Source organism: Misgurnus anguillicaudatus, chromosome 7, assembly GCF_027580225.2.
Source record: "Misgurnus anguillicaudatus chromosome 7, ASM2758022v2, whole genome shotgun sequence".
Taxonomy (NCBI): Eukaryota; Metazoa; Chordata; class Actinopteri; order Cypriniformes; family Cobitidae; genus Misgurnus; species Misgurnus anguillicaudatus.
In genome coordinates, this window is record NC_073343.2 from 23,213,254 (window position 1) to 23,240,564 (window position 27,311).

At 39.6% G+C, this 27,311-nt stretch overlaps 2 protein-coding genes across 10 annotated transcripts in view; both read left to right on the plus strand.

The window, feature by feature from the left end:
• LOC129417335 (dystrobrevin beta) overlaps window positions 1–6,417 on the plus strand; it is a 54,402-nt gene extending 47,985 nt beyond the window's left edge. For 4 of the 5 annotated variants that reach the window (XM_073869609.1, XM_073869611.1, XM_073869608.1 and 1 more), the window contains 4 exons: window positions 238–397; window positions 738–827; window positions 3,956–4,009; window positions 4,425–6,417. In XM_073869609.1, coding sequence (XP_073725710.1) covers window positions 238–397; window positions 738–827; window positions 3,956–4,009; window positions 4,425–4,474 — 354 coding nt within the window. In that variant the 3' untranslated portion in view covers window positions 4,475–6,417. Of the gene's footprint in view, window positions 1–237; window positions 398–737; window positions 828–3,955; window positions 4,010–4,283; window positions 4,318–4,424 lie in introns of all 5 variants that reach the window. The other variant, XM_073869607.1, reaches the window with a different exon arrangement.
• Window positions 6,418–9,764: 3,347 nt separating this feature from the next.
• Window positions 9,765–27,311, plus strand: part of dnmt3ab (DNA (cytosine-5-)-methyltransferase 3 alpha b) — a 63,572-nt gene continuing 46,025 nt past the window's right edge. For 2 of the 5 annotated variants that reach the window (XM_073869614.1, XM_073869613.1), the window contains exons 1-4: window positions 9,765–9,925; window positions 11,538–11,716; window positions 14,098–14,202; window positions 22,282–22,630. In XM_073869614.1, coding sequence (XP_073725715.1) covers window positions 11,639–11,716; window positions 14,098–14,202; window positions 22,282–22,630 — 532 coding nt within the window. In that variant the 5' untranslated portion in view covers window positions 9,765–9,925; window positions 11,538–11,638. The remainder of the gene's footprint in view (window positions 9,926–11,537; window positions 11,717–14,097; window positions 14,203–22,281; window positions 22,631–27,311) is intronic. The other 3 variants (XM_073869612.1, XM_073869616.1, XM_073869615.1) reach the window with 2 other exon arrangements.

Here is a 27,311-nt window from a genome sequence, read left to right on the forward strand (position 1 = left end):
CCTTTTACTCCTTTAATGGCACTCGCAAACCAAATACGATGCATTGAGAATGCATTACATTGAGACAACTTAAAGATGTAGATGTCTATATGGCAGGTGGGTCTGCACTGTTAGCCTTTGTGCTAATAGGTGTTTTTTTGGGGGGAGCCTGGGACCAATGGAGATTCACGGCTGGTTTAGTTTCTGCTTTATCTTCCCTGCTTGTAGCTTAACAATGTTCCCTTTTTCTTCCTGCAGACTCAGACAGGGGGTTCGCCCCACTCGTCTCCCAGCCACAGTGCCGGTTGCACCATGCCTATGCCCATCCGCTCCACCTCGGCCGGCTCAACCCCCACACACACGCCGCAGGACTGCCTGGCAGGGGTCGGGGATGACGTGATGGATGCCTTCTCTCAGGGTGAGGAGACTGAGACTGCAGTTCACACATGTACACATCATTATTACATCTGCATTCAGTTAATGTAAAATGTAAATTCTGAATGCACACTGTACAGTAAGTCTCTTTGAATAACAGCAAATAACAAAGCATTATTGTATATACGTATAAAAAAAAAGTCCATCCAAATATTAATCTTAACATAGAAATTCTCATTCACTTAATAAAATATTTTCTTGCACCTACTGCACCGTTTGGATTTTTCAGAAACATACGGGTTTGTAAAAACATGAGGGTGGGTGTTGACAAAATTGTAATTTTTCAGGATCTTTTGGTCTAAAGACTATCCTTTTACATCCAGGTGTACCAAGAAATCTCCGTAATGATCTTCTGGTGGCAGCAGATTCGATCACCAACACCATGTCATCACTAGTGAAAGAACTTCACTCAGGTAACCTTGTGTGCTTATCTTTGAGCTCTACCTCATGTTTATAGTGATTGTAACCAAAGTTGCACCACTAGACGGCCATGTTTGCAACTCCCTGGGAAGTTATGTTAGTCATGGAAGACTAAAGTCCTATCTGCTTGAATGGGGAAAGACAGGTATCTCTTAAATCACGTGCTAAAATCACAATTAAACAACATATGAAGAGATAAAAAATGAGTTACTGCCAAAATCAGTATTATATCAGGTCAGTAGTTAAAAGTAAATTCTTAATTTTACGGAAAATCCAATATCCGCCGTGTTATTCTGTCATCTTTTCTCCCTTTTTTCCCAAAATGCGATAAACGCCACTCCGCTTTTTTAAGGAACGCAATAAATCCATTCCAGAAATTACAGCGCACCATTCACGCAATGTAAACAAACAATGGCGGCGCGCTGAGTACACGGAGTCCTAGTTTTCCTCATCTACTTGGGTACTTCGTGATCAACAAACAAAACAAAATTATACTTTAATTGCATTGATAAACCTGTGATGGTTTTCTGTGACGGGAAAGAAACGTAAGACATCAACATCTAATAATTTTCGCGAGAGGCACTCGGGTGCTTGTTCTCCCGACAGCATCAAGCTTCTCATGCTAAAACATTGACCCCAGAGGATCTTATGATAATGGATCTTATTTCCATTATTTTACTCAAAGTCAACGAAAATCGAGCAGGACCAAAACATTTTACAGCTGATCGCTTTGAAAAATGCTAAGCGACGACGTCAAGTATAACCGCAGCAATGACAGTGATCTTAATATGACAAAGTAAGTGTTTTTATTAATGCCATTAATGTTTATTTTTTTAATCAGTGTGTACAACTGTTCAACTAAATGAATATAAAATGGCAAAGATGAATGCACATTTGATTGAATAGACTTCTAGCATTTTGCTAACTTTAGCAAAACTGTCATGGATTTATTGCATTTTGTGGAAAAAAAAATCGTTTTTATAATAAATCTTTGAAAAACAAGTTATGAATTTGAATTTTTTTATGTTTTTATAACCTAAAGATGCTATGTGAAAGTTTGTAACAGAAAAAAAGTGGTTTTAATCTTGTCACTTTCTTGGTATAGAAAACACGTTTTTACCGAAATTTGTCAAAATGGATTTATTGCGTTTTGGAACCAAACTCTTCATATTTCTGACTAAAAATAAAACCTGACATCACCTTTACCATAAATTTAGTTTTTTAAAAGTGATAGTTAAGACAAAAATTTAATTAATCAAAAATTAAAACAGTCCTCGATGTATGTATATGATTATCATTTTTCAGACAAACACAATCAGAGTTATATTGGAAAATGTCCTGGCTGTTCCAAGCTTTTTAATGGTTCACACCAGATGTGCTATTTGCGCGTAGTTGGACCCTTGAACATTTTGAGTTTACTCACTTCATTCGTGCGTGAAATTCTAGTCATTTAAGACATTCACGCATAAATTCACGTCATGGGAGGGGCTTATATAGCTCAAATTGAGAAAAACTTACAAGATTGTTCGACCTCCTCACTCACTTTCTTCCAAACAAGATCCTTTTAATTCCTGTAAAAGTACAAAGATGTCTCCTCTAGCGATGATGATTGTACTCCATTGTTGTTTTGTTTTTTTGCCTCTGCTCGCAAGCTCCTGATTGGTTAACGCAACGTGAAAATTCGCCAAAGTTCAGATTTTTCATTTCGCACGGATCACGCGGCATTGCTCAATTCGCACGGAATCACGCCTTCAGCGCCATTCGTGCTTACCGCGCCGCAAGATACATATTCACGTCTTTGTATTGACTTAACATGTAAATCACTTGCGTTTGCCGCCTCTTTCGCGTCCGGACAGGGGGTTCGCCCCACTTGTCTCCCAACCACAGTGCCGGTTGCACCATGCCTGTGCCCATCCGCTCCACCTCGGCTGGCTCAAAACACACACACCACAGGCCTGCCTGTCAGGGGTCGGGGATGACTGGTGTGCCTCCGCTTGCTTCCTGTAATCACGTCACTGCTAGAGCAAGCTCCTGATTGGTTAACGCAACATGAAAATTCGCCAAAGTTCCGATTTTTCATTTCGCACGGATCACGCGGCATCAATTCGCACGGAATCACGCCTTCAGCGCCATTCGCGCTTACCGCGCCGCAAGATGCATATTCACGTCTTTGTATTGACTTAACATGTAAATCACTCGCGCTTGCCGCCTCTTCCGCGTCCGGGCAGGGGGTTCGCCCCACTTGTCTCCCAACCACAGTGCCGGTTGCACCATGCCTATGCCCATCCGCTCCACCTCGGCTGGCTCAACACACACACACCGCAGGCCTGCCTGTCAGGGGTCGGGGATGACTGGTGTGCCTCCGCTCGCTTCCTGTAATCACGTCACTGCTAGAGCAAGCTCCTGATTGGTTAACGTGGGGCGAAAATTCTGATTTTTCATCTGGCGGGGATCACGCGGAAACGCTAAATTTCCATGGAACGTGCCATCCGTGCCGTGCCATAAATGGTGCTTCTGATCTAAAGCTAAAAAAAGTCCATCCATCCTTTACAGAAGTAATCCACACTGCTCAGGTGGGTTAATAAAGCATTCTGATGGCAATCAATGTCATTTTGTATGAAAAATATCAATATTTACAACTTTACAAACTAAAATAACTAGCTTCCGGTAACGACTGACGAACGTTTACAAGAGAGTTTGTTTTCAGCGTAGGACGTAACGTACGAGTAGTGGAGATGAGACGAGAGGGACGAGACGCTATGTCCTACGTCATACGCACTCTCATATATACGCACTTCAGTCGTTACCGGAAGCTAGTTGTTTTAGTTTGTATATAGCTTTTTTGGGCTTCAAATCAAAAGCACCATTTACTACCATTATAAAGCTTGGAACAGAAATGACTTTTTCTTATTTAACTTAGATTGTATGAATTTGTACAAAGCCCCCTGCTTCAAAGAATCATCAGTTTTTATTGATTGATGATTGGTTCTTTCAACTGGAAGGCGGGGCTTCTGTCGCCAGAACGACCATATTAAGCGTTGCACTATCCCCTGTTCATAGAAATACAGTAGTAGTGCTAAATTTTGTCCAATATCTGTTATAACATCTTCAAATCTTACAGTGGATGATGGGCTGGAGGAGGAAGAGGAGCACATGCGAAATGGAAGGGATAAAGGTGAGTCGCAGAGGCTATTATAGCCTTATAAAAAGTAAATCTTTTAATCTAATCTGCTTATTTTCTCTTAGAATTACGACTGGTTCGATTTTTTTTTTTTAAAGAGTCAAAAAATCCATAAATTTTTAAGTCCCGATTCAATTTTATCTTTTCATATATGCTTCCGAGCTATTATATAAAGGAAATAATTTTCCACTATTTCCAGCCAACAGCATGTGGGCATTAGCTGTCAGTAGTTTCACGGATTGATTAAGGCCTCTTTTCTTTCTTCTAGCTGAGTCAGAGTAAAAGAATATAGAATATTTCATGTAAGTATAAATGAGAATGTCGACTAGTCCAGCCGTTACTGCACAAGTTAAACGTGTGAATTATACCGCAGGCCGGACCCTTAATCATAAACCTCTGCTTTGTGCAGTGTCATCACTGAAGCATTCTGGGAAAAGGCACTCCACCCCTTCATTCTAAGCACCTGGATGGGACTGGAAAGAACCAGCATTCTGGCATTAGCACACAGACCGATGCATGCTCTTCCCCAACTGGATTTCACTATGTGAAACAAACTCTTCATCACAACTTGCACAAAGCAAGTTGTATTTATTAGAAAGTATATAAATATATATATAAATCTATACATAGCTCTATATGTTTCTCTGTATAAACTCATTGTTATCATGTTACCCATGACTTTAAAGAATGGCTTGTGCTTTCTTAAAAAAAAATAACGGCACTGTGCATCTTCACTACGTCACCGGGACCATCAGATCGATCTTCGCCGTAGACATTGTTCACTTTTTTTCTACGACTAGTGATGATTCTTCTGTGTTTAAGTTGTAATGCATGGATCGGCTCTTCTGATTAGATGGAGAGGGCTTGTGTTTGCTCTGCATGTGGCGTTTTTTCCGACCGACGTGTGTGGTGCCTGCTACGTCACTTCCTGTAGTCTAAACATTTGAGTGTCACTCTGGAAACTGCTGCTTCTGCACTACACGCATCAAAAATCATCTTATATCAGGGATGTCTTGTAGAGCTCAACGTCTGTCTGCGATTTCTGCTAAGTTTTGCCCGTCGTTGTGAACGTCGTTTTTTTGAGCTTTGGTATCGCCTCTTAGTTTAGATATTCGCTTAAGTATCCCCAAAGCTATTTTCGGAGAGCGTAAGGGGACTTTAATGGAACGTGGATGTGTAGTCCATCTATCCATAAACCAGCTTAGCCAGCCAGTTTTGCGTGCACACGTCTCTTTGTAAAAGTTATTTCTAAAGCTTTATTGAGTTAACGGTTGTCGTGTACGCTTGTGTAATATAAATGAAACCAGTGCTCAGGGATTGTCGAAAGAGGGGAGTGCGGTAGCAACATTTGTGAACAAATGGGTGGGATATTCTTTAACCCTACTGAGGTCATATGAGGTCAAAGATTAGCACAGATCGTGACAAATTTTATGGAGGTACTGAAACCGCTGATGGGGTGAAAGCAACGGTGTTGTGCATTGGAGATGGAAATGCAGTGTTAGGAACTTTGAACTTTATTGTCACAATGAAGGTTATAGGATAAACTTACTGTACTTGAATAAGAAGGTATTCAGGTTTAATAATTATTACATTTATTGAATTATGTAATTGTGTTTGTTCTATGTCAGTTGGGTTTTAGATAATAATAATAATAATTAATATTATTTAAAGTATGTTTTGTTTATGACTGCTAACATTTGAATGTTAAAATAGATTGATCGATCGATTAAGCTTTATAATGTGAAGTTTGATATGTTTTTTACACATACATGAAGGACAAAACACTGTTTATTCATTTTTTAAAAGTTGCATATGAAAGTCTCTCGAATGATTTAAAGGAACAGTATGTAAGAAATGTATATCAATTAATCATAAAATGACCCTGATATGTCACTAGACATTAAGAAATCATTTTCATTTCAAATACTTTGGCCAGGATATTGTCATTTAAAAATGTTGTCATGCTGTGTATTAACCACCAGTTTTGTGATTGCAGTACCAGTTTTGGCCACAATCCTACATACTGTTCCTTTAAATATGAGCAGTGATGTCTCATTCAATATTTTACACTGGATTCAAAAGTGTTGCTTCTGTAATAGTGGTTGCAATTAAATATATTTGCTTTTTCTAATCTTTTTAACATACTTGATTAATGTTTAAGAAAGGAATATTAAAATACAGTCGAAAATGTTATTGTCATGGGTTTAAAACAGAAAAGTTAAAAGTATACGACAAGCTCTTCGAATGACATCACACCAGTTGAATTACTCTCAGATGGAGCGTTGCATTGTTCGATTACGTTTCGACATTTGCTACAAATATGAATGCAATCTTCTGATGTAGGTGTGTGCCTAGATGTACTGTATAAAGTGCTGTATAAATAAAACATCCTGCACATGTCAGCCCTTAGATAGGAGTTTTAGTATGTGACTTAGTCGGAATGCGGTCATTATTTACCTGTGAAAAATATATTGTTCTGCCTTTAAAAGTTGTGCCAAACTGTTGTGTGTCCCTTATGTCTCTGTTCTGTGTATTTGTGTGTGCGTGTTAAACCACATTTCATTGATTTATACATTTATTGAAGCAGTCCACAGAGAGGGTAAATAAAAATGGGGTGCCTTAAACGGTTAAAACACAGGAGAAAGAAAACCTGCTTGAAATCAATTTCAGGCATCATAACAAATAGTATATGTTACAGTTGGGCCTCTAAAAGAGGACGTCCCGTGTTAGATAAAACATTGTTTAAAGGTAGTTCACCCCAAAATGAACGTTTAGTTTTCTTTACAGTAAAATACGGTTTGGAGCAACAATGCCAGAATTTACCTTGTTGGGTGAACTGTATATTTTTGGCAACTTGCATAACCAAAACTACTAGATAAAGCTACCAACAATGTTTAGTAGTTTATAATTATTACTGTATGCTTTGTTTTATTTAAAGGTTTTACTGCTGTATACAATCATGCAATGGTTTATGTCTGTATTTGCGTTTAGATCAACTTTGTCTTTTTGTAAACTATTAAAGGTTAAAACATGAAACAAAATTAAAAGGAAAATGAGTGTGTATTTGTGTGTGTGTCCACAAAGAGTGGGTTTCTTGAGTAATATGTTTTCCCAGGTTATCCCCTTTGAAAGGCGATGCTTTGACCACCAAGTCTATCCATATAGTCTTCTCATTTTGCGCAGACGAGAGGGGCCATTATCTTTCATTTTTTCCTCCAGCCTGTGCATTTAAGCCCTGACTAAGTTACAAAATGAATGTATCTGCTATTTAAAGCTGTTGACAACAGTGAACGTTTCCTAAATTTCCCTTTCTGCAGATATTCCTTCATGCCCGGCAGAGGAGAAACAAAAGTTTTCTCCTTCCTCAAATTCATGGCAAGCTCCATAAGTACAGTTTTAAGATTTGCATGATCTTTACACTGCCAAGACTGCCCAAAAACATCTGATATATAGGCCTGTTACGCACAAAACTGAAAAAAAGACTGTCTGACTTTACTTCAAACTGTTTTTTTATGTACTGCTGAGTCTACTTAAAGGGGCAGTTCACCCAAAATTGAAAATTGTGTAATTTACTCACCCCCATGTTGTTCTAAACCTGTATGGGTTTCTTTATTCTGTTGAACACAAGATGGAGTTTGATAAATGATGGTAAGCACACAGTTGACAGTACCCACTGACTTCTATAGTAGGATAAACAAATACTATGGAAGTCAATGGGTACTGTCAACTGGGTGCTTACTATAATTTATCAAAAATACCATCTCCTGTGTTTAACAGAATAAAAAAAACTTGTACATGTTTAAAACAACATGAGGGTGGGTAAATGATGACAACATTTTCCTTGTTTGAGAGAACTTTCCTTTTTTTAAACTCTTTTTCTGTACAATTATTTGCAGAGAATGCCATGCCATTTATTTTGCAATAACAACCAGCTGGATGTCTGCTGTTTCTTACAGTACATAATATAGAACTGTAAATTCTGCCCCTTAATGCAATGAAATGCAAAATAAACATTAATTGTTTGTTATTTTAGTCAGACAGACATGTCTATCCAGGTGGTGGTTGTTGTTGTTGTTGCTGACTAATGTGCAGCACCTGCATGATCCTATCATGTCAATGTAGATCACAATCTCTGAGGAGCTCTAAGAATGTTTCCATTGTTGTTGATATACTGTATGCCACAAAGAATAGATTCTTTGTGAAGGCAAAGAAGGCAGATTATTTCTGAAAGCAAAAGTGGGACCAACCAGGTGTTCCTGTAGCTTAACTGGTAGAGCAATGCTAAAGGTTGTGGGTTCAATCCCAGGGAACACACATGCTGACTAATTGTATAGCTTGATTGCATAAATTGCTTTGAATTAGATTAAGCTTCTGGCAAATGCATGCATGTAAATGTATTAGCAATGTGTAGCTAATAAAGTGGCCGATGAGAGTCTATTTTGATGCCATACTGTATAATAAGTACTTATTTACTTTTCATCCTCATGTTGTTCTAAACCTGTATGATTAAATTTTTTCTGATGATCACAAAAGAAGATAGTTTTTATAAATGATGGTAAGCACACAGCTGATTGCAAACATTGTCTTCCATAGTAGGGGAAAAACATGGAATTCAATACCGTCAACTGTGTGCTTACCATCATTTATCAAATATCTTCTTCATTATTTTTCCCAGTGCTTCCACGATAATATATATTTTATTATATATAAATAAAAAAATGCATAATTTTTTTTTTTCTTAAATTTATACATGTATGTTTGTATCTATATATACTACAAAATAGTTACACACAACACACACACACACACACACACACACACACACACACACACACACACACACACCCCAAATATTCTGCTTTAACTTTAATTTTGTATGCCTGTAATCGCAATTAATCGTTTGACAGCCATATATATATATATATATATGTATATATATATAATATGTGGTGTATTACCACGTTGGGTGTGCATTATTTTTGAATAATTCAATGGCTACCGTCAATTATTCCTTTTTTCCTTATATATATTGTAATAATTTTTTTTAGATATTAGTGTTTTTAGACTATAGCCTATTATATTACAGCTGTGTAGTATAATATTCTGCATTGATGCATTAAATGTAAATAAATGTAAATCATGCTCTATATGTTAATTTCGTTACATGTTTTGAACAGTGTAGGTAGAATTAGTAAATTAATGACAAATTATACAGAAAAAAACGTTTATCTTTCTTTTCAGACGGACTGTAAAACAAACCATCTCCTTCGCGCGTGTGGGCCTGCGCACACAGGTATGTGAGTAAATTAATGCAGAAATCTAAATTTCCATTTGTTAAGCTAAACGAAAACACAATTTCTAACATTTTCTTGCCATTCCTTTTCAGATAGGATATCAAAGCTATCTAACTCAATCTAACGCCAAACTTGCGTACACGTGGTGAAACCTTACGTGAAATTTGATCAAGCCACTGCTCTGTAGGCACAGTATTCTGTCCTAAGCTTGTTTCATTTATTAAATGAGGCCCATTGTGTCTAGGCAACAGTGATCACTTCCAGTAAGAATTAGTACGCCCTTGTACTTGCATACTTTGTTACACATCAAATTCATATACTTCCCCATAACAAAAACTACACACTTTTATGGCATAGTAAAAGTAGGCGAGTTGGGGACGCAACATTGAATTTCAAATAGTAGCCTACGTGATGTGTTTCTGTGAACCAACTCTCTCTAGGACCCCGCGCGGAGCTGCTGTCGGAACGCTGGCCTCTGCAGTCAGTGCGAGCGGAGCATCTGGAGGAGAACTGGCCGGCTGGGGAGGTGGTGGAGGACGGGGAGAGCGAAGCAGAAGGAGGATCCGGGAGTCAGCGAAAACAGAACGGGGGTCAGGCCTGGAACTTGGCGAAGCGGGTAATTAACATTGCGATCCACCTGTCTTAAACGTAAAGCCTTCATCGAATTAAGTCCCCGCCGTTGGCTTCGCCTTTTTTCTGCTCGCTTTTTTTGCACGAGGAGGTTTCGAGATTTGGAGGGGGCTGGTCGGTGTGCACAGGGGTTCTTCCTGCTTCTGCAGATGTGCGATTAATACAGCGCGATATGCGCTTGAACTTGACCGTTCATTTGTAGCCCCTCGCGTCAATGCTTTCGATTTGTAACAATGGCTGTGTATTCACATCTAACGTTAGTGGGCTGACTAAAAAGACACCATTTTCCGGCATCATGTGCGCATTCAGATTGCTTACAGCGCGCTCTGATGCCTCAAAAAATGTGTCTAGCTAGGCAACCTATTACGTTTGCACACCTAAATTAATACTATGTCTCTTTTAAAGCCACTTCGGCTTTTTATAAATTATTGTCATCTATGTCTGAATAACACCGTGTAGGCGGATGATTTAAGGAGTTTTTTATGCATTTATACAGTATGACAGTTACATGTGATCAATTAACACCTTCTGATTGGTTACCTGCGACACATTCATATCTCAAGGGCTTACTGAATATTAATGACCTCCGCCATTACCCTCACAATAATTGACCACATCCGCCACAATCTATAGTTACAGTAATTGGTTTATATTGTAAAATCGTTATATATACATAAGATGTCATTCAAATAGTGTCAAATGCATTTATTTCATTTTTATGTGTTTACTAGCTGGCTAATACGAAGTTAACACCATTTATTTTATGGTGGGATTTAAAAAAAGTATGGTTTCCATGGTAACTTAAAAAAGGGTTAATTCTAGAGTCACCTAATTTGTTGACCTCTAAATCTAATATCATGGGACATTGATGTCCTCATTGTTCAAAAAAAGCACATCGAAGCACGCATACATGGGAGGGAAGAGTATAATGTACTGATCCCTTTAAAACTGCTCTCAGAGAAAATAGGAAATACCATAAAGCATAGAGGAGTTCATATTTCAGCCCAAAGAAGGGTATTTATGTAGCAGCATAGAGCGTGTACATTATGCTTATGGGAAAGTCAAAAATATTGTTTTTGAGGTATAAAATGAAGTTAGATTGTGGTTGAATACACATCAGAAAGAATGTCCTACTCACAATTGTATAGATATAGGTCATTGGTTTACCCAGTGACCTGTTTATCAGATGTTAGACTGTTTGGCAGTATAAGTTTAACATTAACCCACTTATTTGAGGGTATTTTGGAGAAAACATGTCTGCGGCTGCTGGCCCCTAGATTTGCCCCTAGGTATCTACAAAAGCAAAAACAGGGTGTGACGCCACTAGTAAGCTATGGGCCTTATTTTTCTTTAAGGAACTTATTTTTCTTTAAATGTGAGTTCTGATATATTTGTATTATTATTTAGACCTCATACTGGGGTCCAACAATACTGTAGTTTTAGAGAGAAAGTAATTCTGAAAGAACGGGGACATGATATGGATACTAAGTGTATTAATATTATTAATAATAGTAATTACAACAACTGCATTGGCAGAATTTCTGTTTATTTCTTATTGTGGTGCTGTTTTCTCTGATTGCACTGTTTTTTTTCCACAGGGGATCCTAAAGAAGGCGGGTCATCATTTTTTCCAGTTTCTGTTCTTTTATTTTTGTTTTAATCTTCTTTCGGCATTATTTAAACGGTCATTCTTTTGGCGATGCCGTCCAACGCAGTCACAGCCGCCCCTGCATTCAAGAGCTCCGACTTTAACTGTGACACAAATGGGAATCAAATGGTAAGAGGTTAATGAGTCCCTTGGCGTTTTTATGATTACCCAGCTGTAGATATATTCTCGCAGTGTAACCATATAAGGCCAATAACCACATTTTGCAATGTTTTTGTGTACTATTAAACTGTCGTGCATTTAGAAACAGAGATTATCCTTGCATTTACTGCGTAGCTTTGATTCATGAATAAGTCAAAGGAAAGTATATTAGGCTTAATTGGAACAGCATTGCGCTCTCACTGCCAATCCGTTCGATTTTCAGGGAATGCATGTTAAGGATGAAATGTAAAGTCTGAATCCAATGCAAGTTCCTTTGGATAAAGAAAAACATATTCCACATATAAATTTAGCCTAAATGAAAGAGTGAAGTTACACCATATTCATGAAACCAATGTAAAGCTTTTGGTGAAATTACTGTACAATAAGTGATATGTGTAGCACTTACGGGAAATGGCGGAAAAATTGTAATTTGTACAATTATAAGAAAAAACAACCAATAATGAAACTTCACAGGGGTGAAAGCAAATCATACAAAATGTATGAATGTGTTTGTACGAATTAGCCACCTCATAAAATTTGTACAAACTGCCATGAGATTGTGTTGGAAATGTAACGTCCTCCTAAAAAATGAGTTTTGTGTTATGCATGAGAAACATCAGTAATTTCCTTACATTATTTCTGTTTATGTATTTCTGTTTTGTGTTTGTTGTTTTTTTGTTAGCATGATGAATGATGCAAACGTGAGCCAGCAATTCATGCCAACCTTTAATTCTTTCCTCAAATCCATCTGACAGCATCATATTCAATGCTTAATTCAATATAACATTATGAATTGGCATGATTCATTTCCACGCCAATGACTTGCGGAGCTATCAGGTGTCAGTAAAGTAGGCTCCGGCGAACTCGATTGGCAAAACGAGTGAATTGTTATCCACCCGGCCTGTGGAGATAGTGTCTTCTGTGATTTGTTCGGGTGTTTAGTGACGTGGTTGCTGGCTTGTATGGGAGAGGTAGCCTTATGCTGGATTTACAGGGGAATTCATTCTTCCCTGCCCCTGCACCCATGGACCCGTGCTACGTTCGTAGTCCTGTTGCTTGGCAACAGCGCTTGCCTTAAATAACCGGCTGCCGACAGAAATAGAGCAAAGATGTAGACTGTGTTACCGAGTTCACGCAAGGCAACACAGATTTTTATGTGCACGCTTTGATTTTGTTTGTTTAAACGTTTTGTTCGTTTATTTGTAACGTAATGAAAACATTGTGTGTGAATCTAGTGGGATTATGAGAAAACGTACAGAGAAGATCCGTGAGGGGAAACCCACTGCACTGTTTTCTCTAAATGGTACACTATTAATATCAATAAATACTACTATTATATGCTATATAGGACTATACAGTATCTTGTAAGATGATGTACTGTAAGCCCTACAGTATATGGGTTTCATCCCTCGCAATCAGGAATTCCAGAGATGTTCCACCATCTTTCGGCCAAGCTGGACTTCCCAGTAGTCATGGCAGATGGAGACAGTATTCGCATTAGCATTTTGATTTAGAGACGGTGGTTTATTTCAACCCAAACCCGCAGCGGCTACATTAGTATCATCTTTTCTACTCTGTCCACCCTAGGGTGCTTGGCTGGCCGAAGAGTGGCTATTGTCAAGGAGGGTAGACGCGGTTATGTTAAACAAAGGCGAGGCGAAGAAGGGCAGAGAATGAGCCAATGAATGTCTTTGTAATTGTGTCAAGAGGAGCCCCGACTGTTTTCGGCTCTAGCACCCCTCACTTTATACCCACTAAAAGAAGATGCCATTCAAACGCTGGCTTTTTTCATTATCTAAAATAACCTTGCTGTGAAAACGAAAGACAGAGAAATTCGAAATCTTGTTGGGGTGTACTTGTCGTGTTGGCATCTATGAATCTGTTATAACGTTCTAAGAAACGTATGTTATAAATAAATTGCTAACAGACGTTTTTGTACATCAAGAACATCACAGGGCCATGAAGCAATAGTGGTTGACTCGACTGGGTTTTACAGCGGATGAAAGACGTTGGCTGATGTGATGCTGTTATGTACAATTTAACGATAGCAAAAGAAGTGCACGCAAAATTTCTAAAATAACACCTATTTTGAACAATATTTACTCTAAATTTCTTTACAAAATGGTAACTAACACAAAAGACAACTGCTAATACTAAATAGTAATTATTTAAATATCAGCAATGCCAATATAAGCTACTGCACATATTATATTGTTTATAGTATATTAATGCATTACTATTCAGCAATCCACATTTTAAGCATATACTAAATGACACATATCACGCACCGAATGCTTTTAATGCAGTCTAGTTAAACGGTGATTGGTAATGATTTGTGTTTATTTGTTTAGAATGAGAGCTCTAGAATGGACACAGTAATTATTGATGAGGTGCCCTCTCTCTGCACTCCCGTCCGCAAGGTTGGACGACCCGGCCGTAAACGCAAGCACCTCCCCGTGAGTATTCTAGAAACTGAGCTGTCAACACTAAACCAAACCACAAAACACCCAGCTTCCTTTGGGATTTGGTTTATTTTTGTGTATCCATCAGGCGATAGTTTTGGCACTGGTTGGTAACAGTTAAACAAACAACCGTGTGGCTGCTGGGAATTTGACAGGGGCACCATGCAAATCGTTTGTAATATTTTATAATTAAAAGGAATGAATGTTAATGACTTGTGATACTTAAGTATTACAGTTTTTTTTCAGTCATGCAAGCAAACTTTTTGTTTCTTATTGATAGTGCCACAGTCCTAAATGATACATTACTGAAATGATACAGTAAATCATCAGTCTTCTTACAATTGACAATTATAAAAATTGCAATTTGTTTTTATTTAGTACTGCCCTGAACAAGCTATTCCGCATAGCAGGTGTTTTCGTATAGTCCACAACACACAATAATAGCTGGATTTACAAAAATGTCTCAAAGCTTTAGCTCAAAAGTTTACATAGTCTTGATTCTTCTTAATACTGTATGATGTTATTAATAGTTTTTATGAGTCTTCACCACCTATTGCATATTTGACCTCGTTCTAACAGTGACTTTTAAACAATTGAAAGACTCATACACAACTATTATAAAAGATACATTCTCTTAGGGCTGGGTATTGTTAGGAATTTCGCAATTCGATTCGATTTCGATTCTTGAGGCTTCGATTCAATTCGATATTGATTTACTTGCTTCGATATCGATTCAATAATAAGTAAATACACAAGCAATTAAGTACCTGAGTATATTTTTAAATAATGTGTGTAGTATTACTAATGTTTGATCACGTTGATGGTGCAGGCTTGAAAGAAGTGCTGCTGTTTGCCATCTTTGATCTTTCTGTTTTGATAAAGCACGTCTTGTACAACGCTGAACGCTCTCACTAGAGTGTTGCCCACAGCGCCGCCACTGGCCGGGGGGGGGGGGGGGGGGTGGTGGGGCTGAATTGATTCATAGGATTTGATGAATCGATATTGAATTGAGAAACAAATAATTGCAATGCATTGATGAATCAATATTTTTACCCAGACCTACAATCACTGGTGCTTAAGAAGGCATCACAATACATTTAGAGCCAGGGCTATAAAAACCTTCAAACTGGATGATCAGTGAAAATTTTTATAATTTTGTTTTCTTTTGAGGGGCTTTTGAAGGACATTACTTAGGCCCTGTTTACACGAGAACGCTCAAGGGTGAAAATGTAAAAATATTTTATCGGATGTGCTTTTCATTTACATGGCAATGGCGTTTTTGGGACTTAAAAACCCACCAGAGTGGATATCTTAAAAACGCTGTACCGTCGCATTCCCGTCTAAAGGGTAAAAACTAGGGATGCACCGAATCCAGGATTCGGATTCGCCCGAATACTGGGCTTTTTGACGGGGTTCGGGTTCGGCCGAATCCTAGATTTTTTTTCCACCGAACCGAACCCTAGGCTTGCGCTACGCTGGTCGACGTCACGCGGCCATTGATTACACACATCGGGTGCTGACGTGGAGATGAGCTTCTTCTTTCGGTGAGCCTTAGAGGCTGGACACACCAAAACTTTTAAATACGGCTGAAAATGCGTTGAGGACGCCAAATGCCAGCTGTTTTTCAGCCGAGCGCTTGGTCGCAGTGATGCTTCAGCTGTGAGCCGGTTGGTTGCTGTGGTAATGTCCCGCCCCTCCTCCACTGTAATTGGACGGCCGTGTGAAGACTGTGACATTGACGAGCGGAGCTTCTAATTCAAAGTATATAGTTTTCAGCGCGGAGCTGCTTGCTTATTGGAAAAATGAGCGTGTCGCAACGCATCGCTTTTATTATGCATAGGCTTATGGTAATTGTCAAAATAGTTTTCCAACTTGTCATCCTGGCATAATGTACAGTTAAAATTAAATAAAATGAAAAATACACTGCTGTGGACGTTGTTTACTTCATTAATGTGCTTTACTGTGTTAATGGAATAAGGATGTGAGTAGGATTCGGTATTCGGTTTCGGATTCGGCCGAATCTTAAACGGTGGATTCGGGATTCGGCCGAACCTAAAAAATCTGGATTCGGTGCATCCCTAGTAAAAACGCAAAAGTCTGCTCACGGTGGCTCTCGTCACGTACGCGTTTAAATATTCATGCGCCAAGATGGTTGTACGCAGGCGCGTGGACTTGGTGTTGTTGTGTGTCAGTGCTTCACATTGCCACCTAGCCGCCTGGAGTGCATACTACATCAAATATCGCACAATTTTGCGTCACCTATGCACGCAGATCCCCCCCCCAAAACGTTTGTATAAACGCGGAATAAAAGTGATAACGCAACGACACTTTTGCGTTTTCTCTTTAGATCGTTTCCGTGTCAACGTAGCCTTAAAGGTGCATTGTGTAACTTTTAGAAGGATCTCTTGACAGAAATGCAATATAATATACATAACTATATTTTTAGTGGTGTATAAAGACCTTTCATAATGACTTTTTATTACCTTAAAATGAGATGTTTTTATCTACATAGACCGCGGGTCCCCTTACATGTAAATTGTTTTAAAATTGAGGAGTGAGCTGTTTGTTGGAATTTGCAATTTCACCACTAGATGCCGCTAAAATTTACACACACCACCTTTAAAGAAAACAACTTTTAAAGTCGCAATGAAATTGAAATGAAAAACTATATATATATTTTTAATATTGTGGGATTATTAACAAATGACTTATCTGTGAGCTTCATTATTTTTAAAAAATTTGTGTGTGCTCATAATCTTTAATCAAAAATGTAAATCTCCTCCCCTCCTCAAAACGATCTCTCTTCACTTCCGGTCAAAAGTATGGCAGGTGGGCGGGGTCCGGGAGAGGATCGCAGCGATTAGCAATTAGCAACACGACCCAACTTCAAACGATCCAATCAGATCTCGATGGACAAATTCAAATCCAGCCCTGCCTTATTTCATCTCAAAAGCCATTTCATTCGGATATACGTCACCACGGGGAAAATAAGGCAATCGCTACTTCCGTTTCATGGCGACTTTAAAGAGCACCAATGGTCCGATTCACGATTTTACATTTCCTTTTGGTGTGTTGGTGTGTATTAGTACATGTTAATGATATGCAAAAGGTACAAACCTCAAAGTAAATGATGACGCGAGTTATCCTCTCCAAAACGTAAATCTCTTTTCTTGGACTACAACAAACACACGGATTGTAGGCAACAGTTTACTTCCTGGCATTGTTGATGTACAGTACAAGACCGATATTATCATAAATCCTCCCGCTTCGGACTCACAGCCTGTAAGTTAACTCCTGTTAGCGTTGAATTGTGACCGAATCTTTCAAACATGGTAAGGAGCATCACATTTACGGCTGACATCAGAGGTATTCAGGCCAATCACAACGTACAGATTAGCTGGCTAATCAGGGACACAGCGCTTTTTATATTCCATGCGTTTCAGAAAGAGAGTAAAATCTGGAGCTACAAAAATGTACGGTATGTGGAAAATAATGTGTTTTTTAACCATAAACCACGCAAACATTGTATTATACCAAATACACAAAATAACGTTGTTTTTAGCAATGAAATGGGTGCTCTTTAAACAAAATAACAATTGACATTGATTTTCCTGTTTATTATTTTGCTTACCCCTGACTCTCAATGTATTTATTGTGTTTCTTTCTTGAGCATCAGTGAATAAGACAGGAGCTGCATTTCTATGTATGTCAAAATCATGCAATTTTTTTGACAAATCACTTCACAAGGTTATTTTTCATGGCCAGTACCTGGTATATTCTGGAGCCTGTATTTCTGTATATGAAAATAATCCCCGCTCTTGCATAATTAATCCAGAGAGGGCATGCCGGAGCACGTGGATGTTCAGTTTCTCCCACATCCTCTCCTCCTTCCCCTGGGGGCTTTATGATTGTTTTATCCCCCATCTCTATCCTTCAACAGGTTATTGCGGTCCTGCGAGGTGATTGGTGTCTTACTCTATGAAATGCAACCCACGTGAAGACAGATAGACTAATGTTTGAGTCATCTCTCATTGAGGTGGCGATTGCTGATGTGTGATGTGTTTTGTTAGCGCTCTGTGTTTGAAATGTTTTCGAATCGTGAGATCACAGAGGTTCATGAGTGATGACCGGAAGTTTTCAATGCGCTGTATTTTTCATCTCGATCCGATAAGCGCATTGTTTTTCCAAGTGTTTACTGTATATGCTATTTTTACTCTGACTTCCAAAGCAACCCATTTGTATGACTAAAGTTCACTGCGGCAGATTTCAGGATACATATGGGGGTATTTGTTTCTGGGTCACATAAGGAGAGTGCTAATATCAAAGCATACCACATTGTTTTGAAAACTGGACAGCTGCCAACACCTTTGTTCCATGGTTTTCCGGGCATTTCTGTATTCGATTGAACTGAAAAACAAATTGCGAATGCTGCTTGTCCGTGGAAAACATAGTGCCGCAGTTCTGGGGTCCCGTCGCTGATAAGCAGGGTGTTGTTATCCATTTGTGCTTTTTAGGGTGTTCAAGGGTGTTTAGTTGCTAGGGATTTTTAGGGGTTTTGCTAGAGCTTTGCTAGGTGGTACTGTAGATGCACTGTCAAAAATAAAGGCACAAAAGCGTTCACTGGGACAATACCCTTTTAAAAGGTTTTAAGATGCACCCTTTAGCGAACATACGTGCACAGTCGAACGCAAAACCTTGCAAACTATAGTTTATTTGACTCATATGTGTATCTCCTGGGATACATACTACATTCTCCTGTAGGCACATGCGCGACCTACGGTTTAAAAATGCACCGGTCCACGTATGCAGAGTGCACTCTGCTGATGCCCAAAATTTACCATACTTTAGCCTTTTAGGTACAAAGGGGTACCTTTTGAAAGGGTACCACCACAAGAATTTAAAGAGGGTACCAAGAATGTACCATAAGAATCCACGCCCATGGTTTCTGTGATATACTGTTTAATAGAATGACTATGAATGGTCTATAGCCTGGCTAACACCCGACCAGTCTCATTGAGAATAAGACGTGGTCTGGGAACCACATGCTCATTTTCTCGTCTTGGAGGCGTGGTTTACGAATGCCCAGAAAGTTTTTTTTTTCCCGCTACGAATGTCTAACAAATGCGTCTGTACGTAGCTCATAGCCAATCGTTTTAATTATACAAAATGACGTATGTAGAGCAACATAAATTCAAGCAACAACAACTTTTATCGGGTACGTGTGCACACAGCTGAAAGCTATGCAACTAAACAGGTAGCTGTATATCGATATTGAAAAGCAACACAACTTGGTGGCACTGTGACAACCACAGTAGGTAGGCTACAGGCATAATGACAATATGATATTAATAAATACCACTTACCATTTATAAGTTAAATGGACGACGATGCCTAGCAGGTTGGTCCTATAAAACTCTGTGGCTAACATAAGTCTTGCAATATCCAAACGTCCTTCTTGCATATGAAATTGTTTTAACGCCAAAAGTTGCTCTTTTTAAAAAAAACCATTGCATTCAAAACTACTTAGAACACTAAAGGGGGTCGCACAGCGGCCACGCAGCTCACAGCCGCGCCGTTTTAAAAAAATCGAACACATTATTTTCTATGAGTATACACACACCGGCGCTGCCAGGTGGCGCCTGTCCGCGCCGCCCAGCTTTGACTCAGAAAGTTGCTCAAATCCCTGTCGCGCCACTCACATAGCTCAACATTAAATAACATCATATTTGTCCCAAATCATTAACGATTAACATTGGCTGCTAACGTATATTTTGCATTTTGAAGTAGACGCCATCTGAAGAAGCTCGCGCTATTTAATGTGCACTTCCGGTTTACAATACCTTCGAGTTGTCCTAGACGTGACTCGACGCGGCGTGACGCTGAGCTGCGCGGCCGGTGTGCGACCCCCTTAAGGCTACATCAAAAAGTAACTTCGCGTCTGCTCCCGCGTTGGATAAACAAAACTGCTTTGGTGTGTCGAATAGACGTCATCATCGTCTTGTTGCCCCCTCCCCGTTCTGTGATTGGTTCCCTATTTGAGGCGAAAATTGGTTCATGGTTTTCATGCTAGACTTGCAGCATGAATAAATTTGCGCGCAAGGCAGCATGGGTAAACCCAGGCTACCTTTTTGGTACAAACGTGTACCTTTTGAAAGGGTACCGCCACAAAAAAGTGTGGAAATGATTGGAATGTCGGTTGTTGTCACATGATCTGCGATGCAGTGTTTTTATCTCGATGCGGTGCAGATGCACCTGGAAAAAACGAGCGTGTCGCACCACGTGCGCGTCGTGACGGCGTCGCTTTCATTATGTGCATGCCTATTGTGCACCTACATTTAAAATAACTAACTTGAGTGCGCAAAAGATGCAATAAGGTGAAGCCCCTAATAGAAAAGCTATCTATGGGTCTATGGGATTTTGCTCAAGAAAAGTAATAGTAAAAGTAATTTCACCTCAAAAACCTTCACAGTGTTAGGTATTGTATATGTTTAGCACAAACAAGGCAGGATGAGTTACATGTTGAGGGCTGAACAAATAAAGTAAGTTGAGTTCTGTATCAATGAGGCTTATTTTGTATTTCTATAATGCGTTGCATATGGCGACACCCCTATTTTGCTCAAAAGCTGCAGCTAGAGAATTCAGGGGTCTGGAAAATTTTCTTGCACAACAGCAACCAGCTCCCCTCGGCCGAACGGATAACATTCCTCTTATAAGTCCTTCCCTCTGTAAAGCTGAATGATAGATGAGGTGAATGGAAAAAATAAACAGTATAGAAAGTAGAAACCCACAATCTAGGATTTGCAGGCGGCAAAATATAGAGACCCTGGTTTTCGTCAAGTTTTCCACAGTCTCGGTTAGACAAGTTAGGCCGTATAAAAGATATACCGTACGTCGTCGAAATTGTTTGTTATCTTCTGTCATTATCTACTCGACTCTAAGGAAGTAACATAATTAAGCCTCAGCTCCTGATTGGCAGACGCATTAACGAACAATCCAGCAGCTTCCGCAAGACTGTCTTTCCCTTCCTCGGTCTACCAATGTTTTGTCAGATTGACTTTTGATTTCTCCTTCGCGAAAACGGCTTTGACATCCCGAGGCAGTGAGGCGAGGCGGCAGCTGCTGCATTGAAGAGAAATGCCACAGTCAGGCTGCCACTTCTGCTCTCCCTGGACTCCTCGTCTGTCTCCGATTCACGTCAGGCCGGCTTTCCTCACACATGCTAAGCAGGTGTTTGGATGCGAGGAGTGATGTATGTTTGATGGTGGAGATTAAAGGCATGCTGTACAGGATGTATGGACAAAAAGCGTAGGAGCTTTGTGTTGAGTATTGACAGCATTATTATCTGCCCATATGCGAGAGATGTAGGACGTATGTAGGAGGTGTGTTGTGCATATACACATTAATGAAATGAAAGACGGATGCGGCATAATTAAAAGCTTTAATTGTCCCTGGAGATGAATATGACATCAAAGTAAACTGTGCAATATGTGCGTTGTCGCTTTTTATTTCAACAAAGTTAAAGTGACTGCAAGTAAAATGGACACGTTAGCATTTTTTAAGATGTTGCTGATATAAAATGTTAGCATTGGCAAAAACCTGGACTATGTTCGTAATGGAAACTGTAGTGCACTGCATACTAAAAAGTATAAATGGTAGCATTTGCTTTTTTAAATAGCATGAAAAGCGGATTGCAATACACAGTGCTGGACATTTCAAACAGCCTTATGACATCAGTGGCCTCAATTTGATGCATGTTTAATTTAACCAGTGGCATTAAGTTGTTATTTGCATTTTATTCTAATATTAGACTAATATGTGACCCTGTCTGTGAAAACCTAGCAAGTCTTTTTTAGTGTTTTCTACATACAATTTCTATATTCATCAGTGATCGGTTGAATCATGGTATAGTAACAATGCCTAAAATTGCAAAAAAAAGAAGATTTGCTTGTTTGGCATTGTTGTTGCATTTAATTTAAAGTACCAAACTATTTTGCCTAGGGAACTTGTATTATTCATCCGTTCCCATTAATAAAAATGCATGACCGTCCAATCCGATTATGTCATTTTCTGCAGGTGGAGTGCTACGGACCAGTGGATCAGCGGGTGGGCGTGGCTATGCAGCACAAAGGGGTGGAGCTCCAGCTTTCTTCCCAGTCTCAGAATGGAGATGTTGAAAGGCACGAGAACAAGTCCCGTGAAAGTTGCAACCCTACGCAGGATAAAAATGCTGCAGAAAACGGGATACCTTTCCATTCAGGCTGTCGCCCAGAGTCCTCCTCCGATTCGAGCCTGAGCCCGTCCGCGGAGAACGGATTTGTCATCGACCAGGACAGGGCGAACCCTGTAAAGTACGAAGAGGACACATTGCCATCTCTGCCCCGCAAGAAACGAGGGAGACGGAAACTAGAGCGTCCAACTAAATGTGAGTTACGTTCAACCTTCTTTAGCATCGTGTTTCACAGCTGTCTGCTCATTGAGACGCTTCTTGTCGGCTGGCCAAAAACGTGTCAACGTAATATTAAGGGAATGCAACTTTTAGTCACAAAACGAGACGGGACGTAAAATGGTTTTGGAGGCTGTGCAGCATGTATTGACCTAGGGGTAAATCATTTTTGTTGTGAGTGCATTAATATGTAAATTGAGGTAATTACAATCACAAAAATTACATTTGCCAACAAGACTTCTGTAAAAAAGTCTTTTACAATGTGTACAGAAAGAATTTGGCAAGAGTCTCTCTCCAGTGTAATGGGGTTGTCAATTATCAGAACCCCCCCTCTCTTTCTTTCTTTCTTTCTCTCTCTCTCTTTATCTAACTCTCCCTTTTCTGTGCTCCTGGTTCAGGCATTGACTTTCATGAGAGCAGTAAGTAGATGCTGGGTAGACAAAGCTGTCTCCTGGCAATCTGCCCCAATCGGGTGCAGTGCTTTGACAGACAGCAGGTCTGAGTTGTGCCCATTCTCTCAGTGAGGGCAGTACCAGGTGGATGGCGCTATGCCCACGGCACTTACACACTGAATAAGCTTCAGCCACTTTTAACCCAGTTGATGGTGATGATAGACACCCTTTTTGTAGTATCTGTAGTTTCTCTATACCATCAAGTCTAGATAGAAACATATTTTTGTGGATTGCCATTTGGCCAGACTATGTTTTGCTTGTTTGCAGAGATAACAGTGCTACAGTGTGTGCGGAAGTTGTTGGGTGTCTTTGTTATTGGTCACAGTAATTGCTGCGTTCAGACTAGCCGTGGCAGAGGCGTCAAGCGCGAGTGATTTCAATGTTAAGTCAATGTAAAGACCAGTTGACGCGTGTCTGGAGGTCTCGCGCCGCGAATGAGGTGTTTAGCGCGGCACATGCGATTTCGCCTTATTTGCGCGTCTAGTTTGCACTAATGGCGCGAATTGAGCGTTGCCGTGGCAAACGTGCGAGCTGAAAAATTTGAACTTGGCGGAAAAATGTGCCGCGTTAACCAATCAGGAGCTTGCTTTAGTAGTGACATGATTACAGGAAGCGAGCAGAGTTGCAGAAGCCTATGGAAGGCACTCCCATGATGCGAATTTCCACGTGAATGTCTCGTTGACTAGAATTTCACGCGCGGCTTTCATGCGCGAATGAAGCGAGTAAACTCAAAATGTTCAAGCGGCAAACTAGACGCGGTAGATGCGAATTTGAAGCCTTAAACGTGGCTGGTTTGAACCCACAGTAAAACACACTTTATTTTCGAGATTTATTGCTTGTTGCTTTATCGTGTATAAGACCAAGTGTAGTCAAAACTGCCTTTAACTGTCCTTAAGGAATAGTTTATTCAAATATGTATGTATATAATAATTTTATAAATTCACTCATAATTGACTCACTTTTTAATTGACTATTGTAAAGTACCTTTGCAGTACCTGCAGGACCTACTTGTACAATGTTACAAGTTTAAAAAAATCTGGTGATGCGCAATGCGTGCACTCTGATGATGAAAATTGCGCAACGTGCACTGTACATGGACCCTTGCGCACGCGTAAAAAATGGACCATACTTTGGCCTTTACCATGCTGTTATGTATGTTTTATGAATGCATGAGACATTGGTCACTTAATAAGCTCATTTGGATTAGTTTAATGATGGAAGTATGTGCTTTTTCAACCTTTACTATGTTATCTAAGAAGATAACATGACAGCATTTTAACATAAAATGACATGTTTGTTTTCTCTGGGATGGCATAAGGGTGACTAAAATAGGAGAATGTTCATATATTGCTAAACTGCTTCTTTAACAGAGGCCCTTTACCATACAATTAAAAGAGCCATTTACCTCTGAGGAACCCTATTAATGTCCTGACCCACAGTATTGATTTATAGAATGCATTAGTTCAGCTTTACAGGCACAAAGAGGGCAGCTCGGGTCCTGATCGGCGTGTAGGATCAGATTGTGCTTTAGTGCCTAATGCTGATTGGCTTTGCCAAGCACAGTACAATAAATCTCAACAAAGCTCGACAGTCAGCCAATCACCACCCCTGGTTGCGTAACACTAATCAATGCTAATCGCGAAAAGATACAAGATGTTTGTCTCCCATTGATTCAGTTAAACCAAGGATTTTATTGATTGATGCATTGAGAAAGATCAGTGTTGCTGTGATTGACAGAGATTAAATAGATCACTGGTGCCTGTGTGGTTTATATTCCTTCTACCTAGAGGGCACAGGAAGGATTTCAGTTCACCAAAGAGGAACTAACCGCTCCGAACACGAAAGCTGGCATGCATTCAAACTGAGACGCAGAGGGCTCGGTGGGCACACCATGCCAAACGCACTTGCAAACCCAGTGACCTTGGCAGTCTCGTCGGAACGAACCCCTTCCTCTCCGGTTGCTTATTCCTGTTGAGTGAGAGAGGAAGAGATATAAAGATTTGCACATGCTGTAAATGTGAAGAGGGCTCATGCATCAGGCCCTTTTGTTTTAGCTGGGTGTGTGCGTGATTCGCCCCTGGCAGGCTTTTGCTAGCTCTTGTGAAGAAAACAAGCTCTCAGATTCGGCCCCCGGTCTCTCAACACTCAAGTGTTGTGATGTGGTTGGGCTGTGGAGCTCTGATCGACTTCAAACGGCTCTCTTCCTGAGGCTAGTGGTTATTACAATGGGTGCTATGCACTTGTGCTGGCTTTGGGTCAAGATAGAGACTAGTCATGAATATGGGTATGCCCACAGGTGGCACGTGTGTGAGCTTAGCTGTTACTTAGCCACTGGCATGATATGTGTATATACTGTAGATGTCAAAAGGGAATTTTGATTGCTTCTTCGGAATAATGCTGCCCTTTCGGGGTGGTCTGGTGTCATTTTTCCACCCCATATCCAAACCCTATTTACTAGTGAGAAGGGAACCGCTGACTCTAGATCTTTCAGAATAAGCGCAAGCTACTGAATGCGTACCACGAGTGGAGCGAGTCACAAGCTATCTCTGGATAACTTTTGATTCACTAAATGTTCATGTCGTTTACATTACATACACTTATATGCCAACAAAACACAGACATTTAATGCAGTTTTACTTACCGCCTGCGACTTGGGACCGCCCCATTTTAAAAAATCCTACGTTAAACAAACACACACGCACAACTCCACTGCTACCCCGGATAGACAAACTATATTCATTGTTTCCATAATGCTGGGTTCTTTGGGAAGCTGAACAAGCTTAAATTTCCCTCACAAACAACAACACACTTCTGTGATGATGTTAATTTTTATTTTATAATTAATATTTATTAAATAAATATGCTTTCACGCTCCGAAATAAACTGGAACAGTGATGCTAACTTAGCATATAACTAGATTTAGCATTCCCTACAGAAAAACAGTAAATCTAATGACTTCTGGGACAAACCTTAGCATCAGGTAGTGCACATAGTTTTAATGCGTTGCGTTTAGTCACTACTTTATACTTATACTCATACAAAAACTAAGTATATGTGACACAGAGAGAAAGAAAGAAGCAAAATAGATGTAAAGTGCCGACACTAGACAAAATGCCAATGCTAAGTGATGTCCCAAATATGCTAATTAATGCATGATGTCATCTTACGACACTTGATGTCTTTTCTGGCAGGCTTTAGCTACTTTCCTAAGAACTAGCCTGCACATGGGGGGGATTCAGAAGCACATTTAACTCATTCCCCACCAGCCATTTTTTTGAAAAGTTGCATTTTTTGTGATTTTCACAAAAGTTTCTCAAAATGCCTTCCAGGAAAAATTTCTTATGAAAATATATAAACATACAAAAATAAAATCAAATGAAAAACAGACCCTCTGCTTTCAAACAACCAATAAACAAACAAACAAACAAACAAAATGGGAAAAATATCCACCTGCTTATAAACTCTTCAATATGGGTATTTTTCTTCAAAATACAATTTTTTTTTGTAAAAGCTGAAATAATTGCATTTTTGTAAAGGAATTTTGTTAGAGATCAGATTCAGAACGATTATCAAAACATACACAGAGTTTAAAATAAGTAAATAGCGTTTTGGCTTCAGTTTTTTCATAAATTGGGTAAGATTAGCCTAGTGGATAATTGCGGTATTGCAGATTGAAATAAAAGTTCATCAGGAACACTTTTTTATGCAAATGTGCAGACGGGGAAAGAGTTAATTTTTATTCAAATTTCCAAAAGGTTTCACGTTGGTGCAGACATTGTTAATGTGGACCACATAATACCAGACCAGCATGATGCAAAAAATGTTGCTGATTGCGTACGCAGTGAGGCTGAGACAATTAATCGCTTTTCATACTAATAATATGTGTCTGAATCGATTTTGAATCGCAATGCACAGCTCTTTCATGTATTGTGGCACTTTGATAAGTAGGAAGTCCTTATCAATCTAAAATCACTGAGTTTGCGTCGTTTATAACATGCCAGAGTTTCCCGCAGCCCTTTGCAGTTCGGGCGACCCACCTAAGCTGTGAAACCCTACCGCCTTAACTAGGTCGTCCAAAATAATAATAATAATAATTTGTTGCACAAAAGGCCGTCAAGGGCATCTCGAAAAATAGCGCGGGCGCGCTTCACAATCCCCTTTTACTTCATCACGCAGCTATTCCCGTTAGAGGTATCTGTTAAAAACAT